At 36.9% G+C, this 21,262-nt stretch overlaps 1 protein-coding gene across 1 annotated transcript in view; it reads left to right on the top strand.

Moving 5' to 3' along the window:
* The window catches only part of OLA1 (Obg like ATPase 1), a 166,518-nt gene that overhangs the window by 16,782 nt on the left and 128,474 nt on the right, over positions 1-21,262 (top strand). The window contains exons 3-4 of the mRNA XM_067741508.1: positions 8,615-8,758; positions 14,106-14,233. Coding sequence (XP_067597609.1) covers positions 8,615-8,758; positions 14,106-14,233 — 272 coding nt within the window. The remainder of the gene's footprint in view (positions 1-8,614; positions 8,759-14,105; positions 14,234-21,262) is intronic.

Consider the following 21,262-nt stretch of genomic DNA (forward strand, 5'->3'; position numbering starts at 1 on the left):
CTCTTAGGCTGTCTTCATTTCTTTTCATTCTTCTTTCTTTATTCTGTTCCACAGTAGTGAATTCCACCATTCTGTCTTCCGGATAAGGTCACTTATCCGTTCTTCTGCTTCAGTTATTCTGCTATTGATTCCTTCTAGTGTATTTCTCATTTCAGTTATTGTATTGTTCACCTGTGTTTGTTTGTTCTTTAATTCTTCTAGGTCTTTGTTAAACATTTCTTGCATTTTCTCGATCTTTGCCTCCATTCTTTTTCCGATGTCCTGTATCATCTTAACTATCATTATTCTGAATTCTTTTTCTGGAAGGTTGCCTATCTCCACTTCATTTAGCCGTTTTTCTGGGGTTTTATTTTTTTCCTTCATCTGGTACATAGCCTTCTGCCTTTTCATCTTGTCTATCTTTCTGTGAATGCGGTTTTTGTTCCATAGGCTGCAGGATTGTAGTTCTTCTTGCTGCTGCTGTCTGCCCTCTCATGGATGAGGCTATCTAAGAGGCTTGTGGAAGTTTCCTGATGGGAGGGACTGGTGGTGGGTAGAGCTGGGTTTTGCTCTGGTGGGCCGAATTCAGTAAAACTTTAATATGCCTCTCTGCTGATGGGTGGGGCTGGGTTCCCTCCCTGTTGGTTGTTTGGCCTGAGGGGACCCAACACTGGAGGCTACCCTGGCTCTTTGGTGGGGTAATGGCGGGCTCTGGGAGAGCTCTTGCCAAGGAGTACTTCCCAGAACTTCTGCTCCTAGTGTCCTTGTTCTCATGGTGAGACACAGCCACCCCCGCCTCTGCAGGAGACCCTCCAACACTAGCAGGTAGGTGTGGTTCAGTCTCCTGAGGGGTCACTGCTCTTTCCCCTGGGTCCTGATGTGGACACTACTTTGTGTGTGCCCTCCAAGAGTGGAGTCTCTTTTTCCCCCACTCCTGTCAAAGTCCTGCAATCAAATCCCGCTAGCCTCAAAGTCTGATTCTCTGGGAGTTCCTCCTCCCGTTGCCGGACCCCCAGGTTGGGAAGCCTGAAGTGGGGCTCAGAACCTTCACTCCACTGGGTGGAGTATAAGTATTCTGTGGTATAAGTATTCTCCAATTTGTGAGTCACCCATCCAGCAGTTATGGGATTTGATTTTATTGTGCTTGCGCCCTTCCTACTGTCTCATTGTGGTTTCTTCTTTGTCTTTGGGTGTAGGGTGTCTTTTTTGGTGAGTTCCAGTGTCTCCCTGTCGATGATTGTTCAGCAGTTAGTTGTGATTCTGGTGCTCTTGCAAGAGGGAGTGAGAGCCCGTCCTTCTACTCCACCGTCTTGAACCTGAAGCCTGGTCACTGTTGCTATATCATATAATTTCAGATTTTTTTTTTCGCTCATTTATTTATTTACTATTAACTATAGCCTGTTTTGGATTTCACCAGTTTTCCTGCTAATGTCCTTTTTTTTTTCCTGTATAGACCTTTTAAAGGTCATGAAAAATTTCATTTACTTTTGAAAAGTTCTATTCAGGTATTTTGTATAATGTCTCTCAATTCCAGTTTGATGTTTCCTCATGCTGTGGACTTTTTCTTTATCCACTCCTCTGTCGATAGACATTAGGGCTGCTTCCACCTTTTGGTTATTGTGAATAATGCTGAAGTGAACATGAGTGTGCAAATATCACTTTGAGATCCTGCTTTTAATTATTTTGGGTAAATACCCTGAAGTGGAGTTGCTGGATCACATGGTAATTCTATTTTTAGTTTGTTGAGGAACCTTCATACTGTTTTCCATAGCAGCTGTACCATTTTACATTCCACCAACAGTGTACCAGAGTTCTAATTTCTCTACGTCTTGGCCAACACTTGTTTTCTGTTTTTTTGATAGTGACTGTCTTAATGGGTGTGAGGTGATACCTCATTGTGGTTTTGATTTGCATTTTACTGATGATTGGTGATGTTGAGCATCTTTTCGTATGTTTCTTGGCTATTTGTTTATCTTCTGTGGAGAAATGTCTATTGAGGTCCTTTTCTACTTTTTAATGTTACTTTTTACAGTTACTTTTGTTGTTGTTGTTAAGTTATACTAGTTCTCTATACATTCTGGATATTAACTCTTTATCAGACATGTGATTTGCAATTATTTTTTTCCCATTCTGTAGGTTACCTTTCACTCTGTTGATTGTTTCTTTTGATGTGCAATTTTTAAGTTTGAGGTAGTCTCATTTTTTTTCTAATTTTGCTTTTGTTGCGTGTCCTTTTGGTGTCATATCTCAGAAATAATTGCCAAATCCAGCGTTACAAAGTTTTTCCCCTATATTTCCTCTGTGACTTTTATAGTTTTAGGCTCTACCTTTAGGTCTGTAATCCATTTTGAGTTAATTTTTGTGTATGGTGTAAGGTGAGAGTCTTCATTCCTTTGCATGTGGCTATCCAGTTTTCTCAGTGTCATTTATTGAAGAGACTGTCTTTTCCCCATTGTGTGGTCTTGATACTCTTGTCAAAGATTATCTCACTGTATATGGGAGGATTTATTTCTGGGCTCTCTATTCTGTTCCACTGGTATATGGGTCCATCTTTATGTCAGTTCCACACTATTTGGATTACTGTAGTTTTATAATATATTTTGGTATCAGAAATCATGCAATAGACTTTTGGGAAGAACACTGTGGAGGTGAAGTGCCTTTCTCATTGTGTCATATTGAGGGGCTACATGATAGCAACATGATTTGTCACTGGTGATGTTAACCTTGATCATTTGGTTAAGGTGGTGTCTGCCAGATTTCTCCACTGTAAAATTATCCTTTTTCTTTTTGATAGGCTGTTCCTTAGAAGCAAGTCACTAAGTCCAACCCATGCTCAAGGGGAGGGGAATTAAGCTCCACCTCCTGAAGGAATAAGTATCAAAGAATTTGTGGACATTTGTTAAAATCACCACAGTAATTAATTAGTATTATGGGGGAAAGGTATCTTGAGGCTATTTAAATATTCTGTTTCTTCTTAAAGTTTCCCCAGCTAAACTTTATCACTTCTTGGTGGATTTTGCCTGCAGCAATTATTAGTGTGGTGTTCTAATGGTGATATTCTACTTCCTTTATTCCTTTTACATTTATTATTTGGAATTCTTCTATATGGAATGTTTTTTTTTCCCCCTACAATTAGTTATTTATTCAATCATTTATATAGTTCTATTTAGACTCAGTGAAATTTTTTTTATTCTTTGGGTTTTAATCCAATATTATCAGTATTTATTTTGTTGCTCAAATTGTTCAGATTTGGTCATTGGGAGCTCCTTTAAGTTGCGTTTTATGTCCTTTTTACATGTCTCCATCTTTTTTTTCCATTCTTTTTGTTTTTTCCCTTTCTTTTTTTTTCCTTTTTTTTTTTTTTTCTTTTCAAGCATTTCCTTACTCTCTGACACTGTAAGATATTTCTGGCTAATAGTGTATTTTTTGTGTCCTAACCTTGTCTCCAGAGAGCCTTGGTTTCTTTTATCGAAGAATGGTATTTAGAAACTAAGATCTGGGCTCTAGATGTGATCCTACTGCTGGGGTGTTACTTCTTTTAAGCCCTTTCACCTGATAGAATTAGGAAAAATATGTGGTTATACTAACTTATGTATACACACATTGGTATTTATTCCTGTCATTTCTGTTTTCTGTATCTAGCAGATAGATACTTTTTAACAGTTTAGTTATATGTAAATTCAAAACATTTTGAAAGAATATTCTTTTTTCCATGCTTTTGGTTGTGTGTTGTATGAATGGTTAATTCAGAATGCTGGGGGAGTTTGCATTGGTATCCTGACTTCCCTATACATATTGTAATTTTGCATAAGGTTTTAGATAAAACATATATTCAGTCAGATTTATTTATTATAGTAAAATATATAATTTCAAAAATAAAGTATTTAGGTCTTAAGTGGAGGGGGCATACATTAAGTCTAGCCACTCTTTTTTTTTAATGATATCATTGCTGAAATAATATTTATGTAAACCTGTTCTTGCATAAGAGAGATCCCTACAATTTTGAATCTTATACTTTCAAGCTTCAATAATAACCTTATAAGGGATCTGAATGTGTGTGTGTGTGTAAAATTCTCATTTCACAAAAAGCCTTATGGGCTTTACCACTCCAATTTAAGCCAAAACTTTAAAATTCTTTGCTTTTGCAAGGCTTTTCTTTAATAGATTTGAATAGATCAAAATGTCTTAACTTGCCGCTAAAGGCTATACTAATAATCCTTAGAAAATTTTCTTTTTCCTTCTTCCTTTTTACTTTTTTGTACTTACAAAGCTATTGGAAGGTACAGATTACTTGGACTTTATGAAATTTAAAATCCTGTCCAAGATGAGTTGATCTGTGAAAATGGAGATGTCTTCCATGTTTAGTTTGACTGCATGTAAGAATTTTTTTAGCCTAAGAGATAATGGGACTTTCTTTTCTATATTTTTACTGTATAATATGTTTTAAGGGATAAACTTTTTCCTTTAGTATTAAACATATTTTTGTCCAGGTAGGCAGTCAAAAATGTAGTACTTAATAAAACCAATAAATTTGAAAATAACTCCATGAACTCCCTATGGACTTTTTTTTTTTTTTTTTTTTTTGCCGTATGCGGGCCCCTCACCGTTGTGGCCTCTCCCGTTGCAGAGCACAGGCTCCAGACGCGCAGGCTCAGCGGCCATGGCTCACAGGCCCAGCCACTCCGCGGCATGTGGGATCCTCCCGGACTGGGGCACGAACCCGTGTCCGCCGCATCGGCAGGCGGACTCCCAACCACTGCACCACTAGGGAAGCCCCTGGACTTTTTATATTGCAATTACTGTGACTGTGGTAATAGCAATGAGCAGTTTTTTATCTACAGTGTACAAAAATACAACTGCACTTTTTTTGTCCCCCAAGAAAGGCACAAATGTCTTGTAAGTGGATTAATTAATATATTTAATTTTTCCTTGAAGTATTTTTATTGTACCATTATTTTGTAATATTTTTATTGCAGGTATGCAATATTTTAGTTACATTTTATTTTTTTAATTTTTTATTTTTATTTGTTGGCTGCACTGCGCATCTTCTGGGATCTTAGTTCCCTGACCAGGGATTGAATCCGCGCCCTTGGCAGTGGAAGCGCGGAATTGTAACCACTGGACCGCCAGGGAATTCCCTTTACTTACATTTTCGGTAAATAAGGACTTATGGATTGTTTTGGCAACCTAAGTATCACTTTTTATGTTTTATTTTTGTGTAGGGAGGGGAATAAGGTATGGAGCATATTACTCTCCAGTTCATTTACTTCAGTACACTTTTGTAATTCTCCCTTTTGTGAGCAATATCCTGAGGGGAAAACTGGTCGTGTTCTTGAGGTCCATCCTCCAAGTCTTCTAATTCTTTGCTGGGTTCCCTGTACTTCAGCATCAGCTTACGCGAGTAAAGCTGTTCTTGCATAAGAGAGATCCCTGGATTCTTGGCCGCCTTACTTTGCCTAGAATGGGCAAATGTCCCATTTCCAGATTCTTAGCCCCTTCAAACAGATACTTTCTGTATCCTGCATTTAAATGGCTTTTCTAGTTTTGGGTGAGAGTTCTAGTCTGCTGTTAGCTTTTGCATCTCACCCAGAAGCAGAATTTCCTCCCTCCACCAGTTGACTTGTTAGAGAAATCTGGATGTTAGTCTTACAGAATTTTCCAAAGTCCAAATTTTCTTAATTGCATCTATGTGGTGTCATTTAATATGTTCTCCTGTCCTCTGTATTTTCTGTTAAGTGATAGTAATATCTAAAGGCTTGATCAGGTAAGTTTCAGATAATTTTTGATCATATAATTTTTTTATGTCAGGAATACTTGAAAGATGGTGTACATAATTGTTAGGAGGTACTTTTTGGGGGGGAGACAGTTAATGATCATTGGTGATAATTACCCAATTCATTAGTTCCTTAGTGGTTGCAAAATGGTGGTATTCTAAGTTTTTTATTCTTTTTTCATTTATTGGCTGGAATATGTCTATAAAAGAATCTTTTCTTCATCAACTCTTTGTTACTCTAAAAGTGCAGTTTATATAGGAAAGACACAATGAATGTTTTACTCAACGGTTATCAGAAGAATCAATCACCTAGCATCATTAAAAGGTAGCCAGAGAGGGTTTTTTTTTTCTTTTTTTTGATTTTGTCTTGTTGAGGATTATTAACAGCTCATGGATATGAAGTTATTTGATTTGTTATAGTTCATTGTAGCTATCCTTAAAGATGCTCAGATTGACCCATCTTTGGCCTGTGGGCCTATTCAGATTGGCTCCAGAGTGCTTTTGATAGGACTCTATGGCCTTCAGTAGGTTCCTTGTTTTCCCTTGGGGAAAAATTGTTTGAGATTCATCTTGTATACTTCTGGTCCCAGACCTGGAACTAGTAATTTCTCCAAGAAGTCCTCGTTATTTTTAATGGACATGGCATTTAAAGCTCATAATTTGAATGTGAGTTTTCTTTTTAAAAATTATCTGCCTTATTTTATATATTAATTTTTAAAATTGTATTAATCTTCAGTGTCTTTCTTGAAATAGATGGACTATAACTTGATAAATATACAGACTATTTTAAATTAAGTACTATGACATTTATCTTAACAGGATTGAAAAGAAAAGCTATCTCTATAGGAACTAGTAATTTCCTCTTAATCATCATTCCTAGAGTTCTGGGATTGTTACCAGGCTCTTAGAGGTTACCAATATAAATTCTACAACAGTCAGTATTATTCAGTGAGTTGTTAGCTGAGTTAAAATACTGGGGCCTACACCAAATCTGGAAAGAGGCCTGGTAGTGCATGCCTTTAAATTCTCAGCTGAGTCTGTTATAGGCAAGCATTTGAAAGCTACTGATTTGACCATTGGTACTCTAAGTAACCAGTAATGATTTAAGTGTCTGTTTTTGGAAACTTTTCTACTTTAATCCTAAATATTTAGTCTGAATGTGATATAAGAGCAATATCTTAAAGACCTATGGGCAGGTTCAAGTTAATATATCGTTGCCAAACCATCCTTCTCACCAGTAGTATTTAGGTAAACCTTCCTTGTTGCCTTTTGTTCATTACTATTTTATTTTATTTTATTTTTAGAGGGTGTCTTAGAGATGGCTTTTTATTTTTTTTATTTATTATTATTATTTTTTAATTTATTTATTTATTTGTTTATTTATGGCTGTGTTGGCTCCTCGTTTCTGTGCGAGGGCTTTCTCTAGTTGTGGCAAGCGGGGGCCACTCTTCATCGCAGTGCGCGGGCCTCTCACTATCGTGGCCTCTCTTGTTGCGGAGCGCACGCTCCAGACGCGCAGGCTCAGTAATTGTGGCTCACGGGGCTAGTTGCTCCGCGGCATGTGGGAACTTCCCAGACCAGGACTCGAACCCGTGTCCCCTGCATCGGCAGGCAGGTTCTCAACCACTGCGCCACCAGGGAAGCCCAGAGATGGCTTTTTAAAAAAATTTTTATATTTGGCTGCGTTGGGTCTTAGTTGTGGCGCACAGGCTCTTTGTTGTAGTGCGCGGGCTTTTCTCTAGTTGTGGCGTGTGGGTTTTCTCCTCTCTAGTTGTGGTGCACTGGCTCCGGGGTGTGTGGGCTCTGTAGTTGTGGCGTGCGGGTTCCAGAGTGGGTGGGCTGTATAGTTTGCTGCTTGGGGGTTCTAGTTGAGGCATGCGAGCTCAGTAGTTGTGGTGGCGTGCTGGCTTAGTTGCCCCGTGGCATGTGAGATCTTAGTTCCCTGACCAGGGATTGAACCCACGTCCCCTGCATTGTAAGGTGGATTCTTTACCACTGGACCACCAGGGAAGTCCCTGTTCATTACTCTTTTAAAAGGGTCTCAGAATTTAAAAAAAAAAAAAAAGGGACTGGTTCTCTGATTTAAAATTCAGTCAGATGAACTAACTGTAGCAAGTATAAACTTCTGATGAATATAGGGTTAGAGCTCATCTGGGAGACATTTTTACCTTAAAAAGTGTTTGGAAAAGATAGAATAGTAATACGAGTTGGCATTCTCTGAGTGTGTATTATCTGATAAAAATCAGATAACAGAAAATTAGTGAACAGTTCTTTCATTTTTAATAGCTTTTTCTTGATTAAAATTATACCTTGGAAAAAATTCACATTTTGACTTTCACAATCCACCATTCACAGTTCTAGATTACCAGTAATCCTTATGCACTAACAATTAGAAGGGAGTCTGAGCTCCAAACTCCCATTTCCTATTAGACAATTAGCCAATGCTTGTGAAGTGATTGACCTAACTAAATGCACACCTCTCTACATTTATGCCAGAGAAGATTATACTAGATACAGGTGAAATGATACTGGTATTCCAGGTACTTTAGGAGTAAAATAGATTTTGTGGTGTGTTGTGAGACTAGTTATCATTTATAACAAAGATTCTTTGGGGAGATGCTTTTCACGTTCCAAATAGACTGAGAGAGGAGCATAACTTAATTGTAAATCATGAGCTGCATTGTTGTAAATTTCATTTGTTTCTGTTAGTAAAAATGTATTCCCCGCCCTACCCCCCACCCTGCATTCCCAGATTGGTTTTATAATCCTTATGGATTTTATTTGAGCATTGAAATTAGAGTGAGATAGATTTTTCTCAGTGTTAGCCTAAGAATTGATTGAAATCGTTTTTATTCATTTTAGGAAATCTACTTTCTTCAATGTATTAACCAATAGTCAAGCTTCAGCAGAAAACTTCCCATTCTGCACTATTGATCCTAATGAGAGCAGAGTACCTGTGCCAGATGAAAGGTTTGACTTTCTTTGCCAGTACCACAAACCAGCAAGGTAAGAAGAATCTTTATGCCATTGTTCATGTGGTTGGCCCTGTATAGATTGAGTAAATATATATAAGTGATATATTTAAAATTATGTAGAAGGGTTGTGTTGTTTATTTCAAAATTAATGTAGCATTATTGTTTTGGGTGATTATAAAAGTAACCTAGAACCTGGAGAAGGGTGAGGAAGGATACATCCATTGTTAACATTGAAGTTATTTTTTTCTGGGGAGTGTGAAGTAGAGGGAGTAATTAGTCTGTATTATGTGATTCCATTCATGTAAAATGATACATGTATGTGTGTATTCATAGGAAAATGTATGAACTGAAGATCACAAACTAATTGATGGTTATCTCTGGGGAATGGAATTTTTAGGTCATTTTTTTCTTCATTTCTTGTAGTCCTCTCTGTTTGAAGTTTTTATAACAGCATGTATTATATCTTTAATTAGAAAAAGTAAGATAATACAGTTTTATTGTAGGAAGTTCAGACAATATGGAAATGTATAAAGAGAGGAGTAAAAATCACCTATACTTCTACCTTGATATAATAGATATAAATACTTTTGAGGTAGATCCTTCCATACTTTTGATATATTTTTACTTGGGGTATCGTTAATATTTTTCTAGATTAAAAAGTACAGATTTAAATAAATAATAATTTCTAATATAATGTTTAGTACTATGTTATATGAATGTGCACAGATTATTTACCATTTCCCTATTATTGAGAATTTAGTTTGCTTTTAGTTTTTCACTATTTTGAATGTGGTGATAAATCCCCAATTTTTGTCTCCAGCCCTGAACTCTGTTGAACTCTAGATGTGTATCTAACCGCCTGCTTGACACTGACACTTAGAAGGCTAAACAGGTGCCTCCGATTTTACATGTCCTAAATGGACTTGATTTCACCCTGCCTGTGTCAAATTTGTTCTTCCTCAAGACGTTTATAATTCAATAAATAGTACTATTATTTCTTCAGTTGCTTAAGTTAAAGCCCAAGATCTATCCTTGATTCTTTTCTTTCCTCACCCCTACATCCAATCTATCAGCAATTCCTATGAGTTCTAACTACAGAATATATACCAAATTTATTTACTTCTCTTACTTTCATCCTCTAGTTTTAGCATCTATTGATTTTTTTTATGAATTAATTATTACTGTGATGATTGTCACATGATGATTTTGTAATTCCACCATTTCTTCTTCATTTATTAGTTGACATTCTGCTGTAAGAAGAGCTTTCTTGTTTTCATTTATTCATTCATATCAGTGTTACTCACTTGGTTATAATATGTCACAGTCATTGGATATAGCTCAAATTATATCCCTCAAATTGGCTCCTCAAGCTGACTTCTGAATCCTTTTTAAAAACTTTTTATTTTTAAATGATTTCAATTTTATATAAAAGCTGCAAAATTATATGTAGAATGTTTGTATGCCTTTCACTCAAATTTCTCTGAACCTTTGAAAATAACTTGCAGACATGATGCCACATTGCACTTTAATTCTTCAGTTTGTATTTGCTAAGTATAGGCACTCGCCTACATAACCACAGTAAACCACATAATCAGGACATTGACAATGATCTAATATTATCATCTAATTCACAGATTCCATTTAGCTTTCTCCAGTTGTCCCCATAATGTGCTTATTTGCTCAGTCCCTTTATATGTTGCAAATCCCTTGAACCCACCAGGTTGTTGCCCAGGTTGGACACTCTCCTGGCTTGGGCCCTGCCTGTTGCTGGGCTGCTCTCCTGCCCAGATGCCTTCCTTGTCCAGGCCCCAGCTGCTGTTGTGCTGCCTTCTCTGCCCACTCTGACTCTCTCCTTGTGTGAGCCTTTGCCACTGAGGGGCTGTGTGGTCATGTGACATTGCTGAAATTCTCCAGAGACATGAAGAGAACAACAACAATAATAAAGCTCTTGGAGGGACTTCCCTGGTGGTGTAGTGGTTAAGACTCTGAGCTCCCAGTGCAGGGGACCTGGGTTTGCTCCCTGGTCAGGGAACTAGATCCCACATGCATGCTGCAACTAAGAGTTCGCATACCACAATTAAGGAGCCCGCCTACTGCAACTAAGGAGCCCGCCTACCACAACTAAGGGACACACGTGCCGCAACTAAGGAGCCTGTGAGATGCAGCTAAGGAGCCCGCCTGCCACAGCTAAGACCCAATGCAACCAAATAAATAAATAAATAAATAAATGTCATGTTATTAAAAAAAAATCAATAATAAAGCTCATGGACTTCAAATTTATTGAAATTTTAGGCAGTGAGGGAATTAATTTCTCAAAATTTCTTTTGCTTTACTGGTAAACATTGATTAAACACCTTTATGGAAATACAAAAGTTGAATGGGAACCCATCTTCATTTTTTCCATAACTTAATTTTGTCCTCTTTGTGGTCAAGCAAATAAGGAAGAATTGACAGTAATTCATAGTTTTTCTTCTTGCAACCCCAAACTTACCTGTTATATTGCAAGTTTCCAGGTTTTTTGTTTGTTTTTTTGATGGAAGAAAAATCCTCCTCATCATTTTCATTTGTTTCTATTGAAGAAAGACTTATAAATGTTTTTGGTATTCTGTGTTCATTATATCATAGTGATTAAAAAGATCTTAAACCTTATTTTAATTTCAAGAAAGTTTCATAAGGTCTAAAAACATAAAGTAGTCTTAAAATCATTGGTACAGTATATAGAAAATCTTTGAATTAGGGCTCAAGTTTTTATTTTTTGAGATATATTAATGGTTTAAACCTTTATCCTGGCCTTAAATCAAGAATCAGAATTAAGAAGCTCATTTTCATTAGAAAACAGAATCTCAGAGCTATAGATTGTCCTGTGTGGTTTCCTTATAAAAGGAACGGAAGCCCAGAAAGGTGAAATGATTTGCTCAAGGTCATACAGATAGTTAATGTCAACCAGGGCTAGAACCCCCGACTTCTTCCTTCAACTTCAGGGCCTTTCCTCTCATATCTATGCTACTGTACTTTGTATTTATCATATGGGTGATATGTTTTAGTTGTTAGAAGTTATATTATTTAGATGAGTTTGGTTGCACCTAACATATGGACTTAAAAATTGATTTATTGAGTTAGTAACAGGTAGCATGGTATTTTGTGTTGGTTTCAGCACCTCAGTTGTGTCATCAAGGACCTGGCTTTGTTCCCCTCTCCATTTTACTTACTTTATCAGCTTGATCATAAGATCGCCTTCCCCTTTGGTCATCTCAAATGACCAAATCATTTGGAACTCTCAAATCTTGGAACTGTATACTTTCTCATCCTTGTTCAGAGTGAAGGAAGAGCGGTTTGCTTCTAGAAGCCCTGTCAGAGGACTGACGATCTTCTATTCAAGAATCCTCTTAACCCTCTCTGGCAAATCTCTCCTTAAGCCTTTCTAGGCAAATGGGGCAAGGCAGAGGTCCTAGAATCATTAATTGTGCCTAGGGAATGAGATTAAGCTGCTTAGTATAGGCCCAAGCTACATGCCCCCTTCTAGAGTTAGGTGTAGAGCCAGCTTTTTCAAAGCTCCAGGCTACACTGGCGAGGTATGGCTAGCCAAATGACAGTCAATAGTCATCAAGAGAAGGGGCAAAGGATGCTGGAGAGGCAACCACAGTAGTCACCAAAAACTTAACCCCATCTTATGTATGTTTTCTGTGGATTTGCTGATACCAGTTATGAAGTAATTTCTATTTGTATAAAAATTTTTTATAGAACAGTTATTTTAAAAGGACTCAGTTTCCATGCAGATAATAGGAAAGCATTTTGTGGAACTTTTTTTTTTTTTGCGGTTTGCGGGCCCGTCACCGCCGTGGCCCCTCCCCGCCGTGGCCCCTCCCGCTGCGTAGCACAGGCGCCAGACGCGCAGGCTCAGCGGCCATGGCTCACGGGACCAGCCGCTCCACGGCACGTGGGATCCTCCCGGACCGGGGCACGAACCCATGTCCCCCACATCGGCAGGCGGACTCCCAACCACTGCACCACCAGGGAAGCCCTTGTGGAACTTTTATGTTGTATTTTATCATGTAATAAAATTGACATTCTGAAAAATGAATACTCTGAAAATTGACGAAGGATACATAAATGCATATACCGTACACCTTTGTCATATGACATTGAAAGTAGCTTTATTTACTCATATGCTTTAATCTCCATTTCTACATGGCTGACTGGTTTTCTTGTTTTCTAATTTGTGTTAACTGTTACTTTACTGTGTCTAATTCTGCTGCTGTTGTTAACAACTACGTTATTACTATGCTGACAATTGGTTCACATCATTACATGTGCATTTTGGGGCTGTAAAACCTATATGGTGATTAAATGCAAACCCAGATGTCCTATATTTGAATAGCAGTTTTGGTCACTATTAGCTGAGTGATCCTGTGTGCAATAGATTTCTTAACTCCTCTATGGCTTAATTTCCTCATCTGTAAAGTGGGTTTAATAAATAACACCCATCTTATAGAGTAAGTTTGAACTTTAGAATGATAATACATGTAAAGCACTTAGTCCAGTTCCTGGCACAAAGTATCTGTTGAGTACGTTGGCTCATTCTATGATGATTACCTTGACTTGTATCAGTATACTGTTTAAATGTTCTCTGCTTTTGTGTATGTGTGCATGTGCCAGTATAATAAAATTAATGATATGAGTTTTAGTTTTTAGAGTAACAATAAAAACATCTGTTCTGCTTTAAAATGTTTTCCCTTCATTTTCCTAGGTAAGAAAGTCCTAATTTTTTTTTTTTTTTTTGCGGTACGCGGGCTTCTCACTGTTGTGGCCTCTCCCATTGCGGAGCACAGGCTCCGGACGCGCAGGCTCAGCGGCCATGGCTCACGGGCCCAGCCGCTCTGCGGCATGTGGGATCTTCCCGGACCGGGACACAAACCCGTGTCCCCTGCATTGGCAGGCGGACTCTCAACCACTGCGCCACCAGGGAAGCCCGAAAGTCCTAATTTTTTTTGTTTTGTTTTTTTGCGGTACGCGGACCTCTCACTGTTGTGGCCTCTCCCGTTGCGGAGCACAGGCTCTGAACGCACAGGCTCAGCGACCATGGCTCACGGGCCCAGCCGCTCCGCGGCATGTGGGATCTTCCCGGACCGGGACACAAACCCGTGTCCCCTGCATCGGCAGGCGGACTCTTAACCACTGCGCCACCAGGGAAGCCCCAGAAAGTCCTAATGTTTTAAAAGATTATTTCTTGTTTAAATTTTTTTAATTCATTTGAGAGTCTAATAAACATTGTTCTAGAAAGGAAAGAATTAATTCATGTAACATGTTTGGGAAAGCCATTTGGTTAATAAACAGGTTCTTAGTACTATTTTATATTAAAATCATCTTTTGTTTTTCAGCAAAATTCCTGCTTTTCTAAATGTAGTGGATATTGCTGGCCTTGTGAAAGGAGCTCACAATGGGCAAGGCCTGGGAAATGCCTTTTTATCTCATATTAGTGCCTGTGATGGAATCTTTCATCTAACACGTAAGTACAGTTGTTTATTTAATTGATTGATTTCATTATGATCCGTGTTTTCTTTCCATTATTGTGAAAGTAAAATTAATAAATAATTAATAAAATAAAGTTTGCTTAGCTTCACAAGGTGAATTGTGGATTTGTCTGTTGATTGTGACTTAATGTGATTAAGTATCATCTCCATATGAGAAGGCTTATTCCATAGTAATATGCTGTGTTGCTGTCATTTTGTAATTGAATTTTATCCCATTCTGGATTAGACCCATTGAAAAGTGTTTTTACGCAGAAGTACTTTTGTTGATTGTAAAGGCATTTTGAAATTTTCTTAACTTGTGGAATTTGTCTGCATTTTTGCTTTTCCATGTGTTGTAAAGGCAGAATTGATAGAGGAGGGGATACCGTTACTTCAGAGGAAAGAAAATCATCCAGGTTATTTACTAAAGATGAAAGGATTAAGGAGAGACTATAGATCAGCTAGTCCTTGATGGAGAGAGGGATATAAAGCAGAGAGAAAATAAGTAGAACTATATGTTGGTTTGTGTTCTTTTGACTGTAGAAGTGAACCAAGAACAAAGTAATTCTCTGACAAAATAGAAAGTTTTAGGTTAAGGCTCAGGTCAAGACTGTACTTTATGGTAATAATATTAATAATATTATAATGAGCAAACGAAGGAAACATAAATTAGAGGTGGGGTCTGGTTCAGTGCTTTTGTTTGTTACTGGCCCTTGACAGATAACTATAAACAATTGAGAGTGAGCATTTAGAAAATTTGAGTAATTTTTTGGTCATTTGAATTTAATTAAAATATTGTGCTAGTATTTATGTATGTCTTTTAAAAAATTCATTTGCCTAGTAATTCATTTTTATTGTATTTTACAAAAGCCCATAACAGGTAGTTTGAGAAGTACTGGTCTAGGTAGCTTTACTTGGATGAAGGTTTGGAGACACCTTCTGGAAGGGTTTGGAATGTAGGCAAAGAATAAGGTTATATGTTTGTGTGTGTGGGGTTTCAGTTATGTTGAGTAGTGTTACTTAATGTCTGTACATTGGCGGGAGCCTCTGTTTTCCTGACAGTTTGTTTTTTCACTGGTTCTGGTGACTGATGTGAGAGTTTCAAAGAGAGGGTAGAATCAAGTGTGACAACTGGGTTTCTGGACTGGGCCAATTGAATGACTCTTGATGCTACTCACTGAGATGTTAAATACAGAAGGAGCAGCAAGTCTTGGCAGAGTCAAAGAGTTCAGTTTGGGACAGTTTTTTGAATGTGTACCAGGGACATCCAGATAGGGATGTCTTTAAGGAAGTAGTCTTGATAGGGCAGGTATGACAGGAGGATGGGGGCCAAGAGAACTGAAGGTTGGGGTGTGAGTGATTGAACTGATGTGTGGGATAGAGCTTACCATAGGGTAGCAGTGAAGGTAGGAAAGGACTGAAAAGTGGAAGGATCTATTTCCTGATGAGGTTCAGGAACAGGTATGTTGGCTGTAAGCGGGTGTGTGGTTGAGAGGGATATTTGACTTAAAATTTTCAGAGCTGGAGCAGTTTCGGGTGATGATAAGTTCCTGAGAATAGCCTGAAACCATTCATATATGTAATAAAGTCTTTGGTTTTGTTGTCTCTTGTATAATATTCATCTGATATGTTTTTCTAACCTTTAGGGGAAAAATGAATTTGGTTAGGAGCATACATACTTTATTGTATTTCATTCAGGCTAAAGATATTGTTGTTAAGAAAGGGAAAAAATCCAGTTAAACTAGGTAACATGCTTTCTTATAGTGATTGATTTGAAATATGTTAAACTGTGAAAATATGCACCTTAGAATTGATGAAATACAGTATATATTATTGTATAGTGCACAGAACACAGAATGATACATTTATAACAAGAATTTTTTAAAAACCTTTGTAGAATTACAGGCAATAACAAAGACTTGAAGAGAATAAAAGGATAAAGTGATTACTTTGAAGCTATGAAAAGTGAGAATTCTTTAATTCCAAATTATGGTATATTTTCATCTTCAACTGGTTATTAAAATATGAGTGTGAAATAAAATTTTATCTTTAATATTACTCTTTATAAAGGTTATTTTCTTCAAACGTCTTAAAGTCACCAGAAATGCAGTTCATTTGTTTATTTAATATTCGTTAATTAAATAGTAAATGTTTTTTCTGTTCTGGGTGTTGGAAATATATAGTGGGTAGCAGAATCTAATACAGTTTCTCGTTTTATGAAGCTTCTAGTCTAGTGGTGGAAACAGATATTGATTAATAATGTTAATAAATGTGTAATTACATTATTGTATTTGGACTTAAAAAAAGACGTACTTGTGAATTGTTTACTTATTTGCTTATTATTAGCATGTTTGAAACTTGTTTTATTTCTTTACTTCATTTTAATTTTGGTGTGAAAAATCCATTTTTTATGTTAATATCTTTTAGTTTCTCTATTTTTAAAAATTAATTAATTAATTTACTTTTGGCTACATTAGGTCTTCATTGCTGCTCACGGGCTTTCTCTAGTTGCGGCGAGTGGGGGCTACTCTTTGTTGTGATGTGAGGGCTTCTCATTGCAGTGGCTTCTCTTGTTACGGAGCACGGGCTCTAGGCATGCAGGCTTCAGTAGTTGTGGCACGTGGACTCGATAGTTGTGGTTCGCAGCCTCTAGAGCACAGGCTCGGTAGTTGTGGCGCACGGGCTTAGTTGCACCATGGCATGTGGGATCTTCCCAGACCAGGGATCGAACCTGTGTCCCCTGCATTGGCAGGCGGATTCTTAACCACTGTGCCACTAGGGAAGTCATCTGTTTTTGTTTTATACAGTTGGTTTAAACTACTAAGGAAAGGGACAGTGTAGGATGATAGGTATTCGTGTGTTCAGGGCACTGTAAAGCTTTTCATTAGAACTTCTGAAAACAGAGAGAAAAAATTTTTAATGGTAAGTTGTGGTTATTACAGAGTTTTAATTTATTAATGTTATGTTTCTCTCCGTTAGTTTGATTCTTAAAGGTTAATTTTCCCCTCACCTTGTTTATTTCCCTTGGTTATTAGATGGATGTAAATATATACCTTGCATCAAAAATTTATACTTGTTTTAAATGTAAATAGTTATTCTGACAGGTTTGTTGGCTTTAAATCTTTTTTTTTTAACTTTTAAATCTAGTTATTTTAACAAGCACTCTTTTTAATTGAAGTATAGTTGACTTACAAAATATAGTTTCAGGTGTACAATATAGTGATTCAATATTTTTATGTATTACACTTCATATAAAGATATAAAATACTGACTATATTCCCTGTACTGTACATTACATCCTTGTAACTTACTTATTTTATACCTAGTTGTTTGTACCTCTTAATGACTTTGAATCTTTAGACCACTCTGTTTTATTCATTTGACACATTATTTGTGGAGCTTCTCTTTTTAGTGTGCTAGATTCTAAGGGATGTAATGGTGAGTAAAAAGAAAATGACCCTCCTTTATGGAGTTTACAGTCCAGTGGAGGAGACAGACATTGAATAAATGGTCACATGAACACTAGATGTCATTCTCCAGTTGCGTACAGAGAACAGAGACAGTATGTGTGTGTGTGTGTGTGTGTGTGTGGTGTTACCTTGAGGAAGTGATGATTTTGCTGAGAGGTAAAGGTTGGGTGAGGGCTAATAAGTTAGCAGCAGGAGGGAAGGAGAGATTGATTATTCAGAGTAAATGGCTTGTTTCAAAGGCCCTAGCACAATGAAGGAATTGTCAGCGTGGATAGGATTAATAACGAGGAGTAGAAGTGATGGAAAAGATCCTGGGAGGTAGCTGGGGATTCACCATGTCCACTATATTAAGGATTTTCTTCTCTGATGACTTAAGTATAAAATTTTGAATGGAGACTTGGGGCAGGGAGGCAGATTAAAGTGTTTACAGGAGTTATTCAGTTGAGTTGCATTTTTAATGTTTTTTTTCATACTTTTGTTTTATTGTATTTTTAAAGTTTTTTTGAGGTCTCATTAAATTTCTTTAATTTTTTATTGAAATATAGTTGATTTATAATGTGTTAGTTTTACGTGTACAGCACAGTGATTCAGTTATACATACATATATACATGTATATATATGTGTGTGTGTGCATATATATATGTGTATATATATATATATATATATATATACTTTTTTAGATTCTTTTCCCTTATAGGTTATTACAGAATATTGAGTATAGTTCCCTGTGCTATACAGTAGGTCCTTGTTGGTTATCTGTTTTATGTATATGTTAACCTCAAACTCCTAATTTATCCCTCTCCTCCCACCCCACTTCCCCTTTGGTAATCATAAGTTTGTTTCCTATGTCTGTTGATCTTTTTTTTTTTTTTTCAAGTTTCTGAAGACATTTATTTCCAACATAAAGGCAACATTTAACAGTTTGAAAATTCTTGGTCTAAAATTCACGTGACTATAGCTTTGGTCTCACAATCCCTGGTTTTAGAAACTTTTTGCATTGCTCTGTTATCTGTGGGTCTATTTTTGTTTTGTAAATAAGTTCATTTGTATCTTTTTTTTTTTTTTAAGATTCCACATATAAGCAATATCATATGATATTTGTCTTTCTCTGTCTGGCTTAACTTCACCTAGTATGATAATCTCTAGGTCCATCCATGTTGGTTGCTGCAAATGGCAATATTCTTTATTTACGGCTGAGTAATATTCCTGTGTGTGTGTGTGTGTGTGTGTACCAAAAAAACTAGCCTTTTTTGGTATGAACCAAAAAAACTAGCCTTCATTCACTTTGAAGCAGAAACGCAGAGGTATGACGTTCAGGATATACTTTTCAAAGTGGTCTGTTAAAAATTAGTTACTGTTTAAATGACATTAAAGATAATAATGAAAGGGAAAATAAATCAGAATCATGTTAGCATAAAGCAACTATTTTATTTTTCTGCTATTTCAGTCTAGTGCCTAGAGTAAAGTGGAACGAATGTGGGTTTTAGAATCAAACCTGTGTAACTGTCAGTTCTTACTTTCTAGCTGTGTAACTGTGAAAAAGTAACACCTTGTCTTTGAACCTCAGTTTTCTCATGTAAAATGGGGATTGTAATACTGTACTTAAAGAATTATTTTGGAGTTTAAATAAACGATCATTCTGTGTGAGTGCAAATAGACTTATTTTTAATGCTGCTTCATTGTTTTTCTTGTGAACTTAGATTTTTAATTTCTACATTTTTTAATTATAAATTAAAAAAAATTGTGGTAAAGTGTTCATAACATAAAATTTGCAGTTTTAACCATTTTTGAGTGTACAATTCAGTGATGTTAAGTACATTCACATGTTGTGCACCCATCACCACCATCCATCTCCAGAACTTTTTCATTTTCCCAAATTGAAACTCTGTATCTATTAAACTGTAACTTCCAATTCCTTCTTCCCCCAGCCCCTGTCAGCCACTGTTCTACTTTCTGTCTCTGAATTTGACTACTCTAGGTACCTCATATGAATGGAATCATACAATATTTATCCTATTGTGACTGGCTTATTTCATGCTTCATTATTTAATTATTTTTTAATTTTTTGCGGTACGCGGGCCCCTCACTGTTGTGGCCTCTCCCATTGCGGAGCACAGCCTCCAGACGCACAGACTCAGTGGCCATGGCTCACGGGCCTAGCCGCTCCGCGGCATGTGGGATCCTCCCGGACTGGGGCACGAACCCGCGTCCCCCGCATTGGCAGGCGGACTCTCAACCACTGCGCCACCAGGGAAGCCCCCTGCTTTATTATTTTTTAACTGCTGCACCATTGTCCACAGTATGAAAGTACCAGAGTTTATTGAATTAGTACTTCCTATTTGTGGGCATTTATTTATTTATTTTCCCAGCTTTATTGAGATATAATTGACATATAACATTGTCAACGTGATGATTTGATATATGTATGTATTGTGAAATGATTACCACAGTACGGTTAGTTAACACATCCATCACATCACATAATTAACATTTTTTGTGTGTGTTGAGAACATTTAAGATTATTCATTTAGCATCTTTCAAGCATGCAATAGAGTATTGTTAACTATAGTCACCATGCTTTACATTAGACACCAGAACTTAGGCATCTTGTGACTGGAAGTTTGTACCCTTTGACCAGCATCTCCCCATTTCCCCCACCCCAGCCCCTGGGGTCTACTCTCTGTAGCCACCAGTCTACTCTCTCTGTTTCTTTGAGTTTGGCTTTTTTAGATTCCACATGTAAGTGAGATCATACAATATTTGTCTTTCTTTGACTTATTTCACTTAGCATACTGTATGGGCATTATCATTTCTGACTTTTTTTTTTTTTAACAGAGAATGTTGCTAATGGAATTCTTATACAGGTTTTTTTGTTTGTTTTTGGTACATGTCTGGGTATTTCTCTAAGAGATGCCTAGAAGTATAATTACTAGGCCAATGGGTATATACACTTAGAATTCTATCAGATACATCCAAATTCTCCTCCTTTATCTCCAAGGGGATAATAGTGTTTTAATTTTTTGAATAATTTTAGACAGGTCATATATTGGAATAGGTAAAACATTTACATGGTTCAAAAAGAAAATTGATGTAACATTGGGGTATACATTGAGAAATCTTTTTCCTACTCACATTCTGATTCCTCTGTCTTGCCTTTATAAGTGAGGCATTTATTAGTTTTTTGTGTTATTTTTTAGAGCAAGGCTTGGGGAATTTTTTTCTTTAGTGGGGCAGATAGTAAACATTTTGCTCTGTTGCATGTTCTTTGTGTCTGTGTGTGTTTGCAGCACTTCAAAAAGTGTAACAATCATTCTTAGCTCTAAGGTCATACAAAAATAGGGCACAAGCCTTAGTTCGCTGATCTCTGTTCTAAAGTTTGTTCATACAATGCAGACACATGGGGATATATTATATGTGTCATCTTCGTGAAAATACTTTTATCAGTCTTTTCCTTTGATTTCTTCTATTACCTTTATACTTACAAAGTTCTCATCCTTCTCATAATCAGGTAAATATTCACAACTGTTTTTTTCTAGTTGATTTTCCATTATTTT

This window comes from Pseudorca crassidens, chromosome 6 (genome assembly GCF_039906515.1).
Source record: "Pseudorca crassidens isolate mPseCra1 chromosome 6, mPseCra1.hap1, whole genome shotgun sequence".
Lineage (NCBI taxonomy): Eukaryota > Metazoa > Chordata > Mammalia > Artiodactyla > Delphinidae > Pseudorca > Pseudorca crassidens.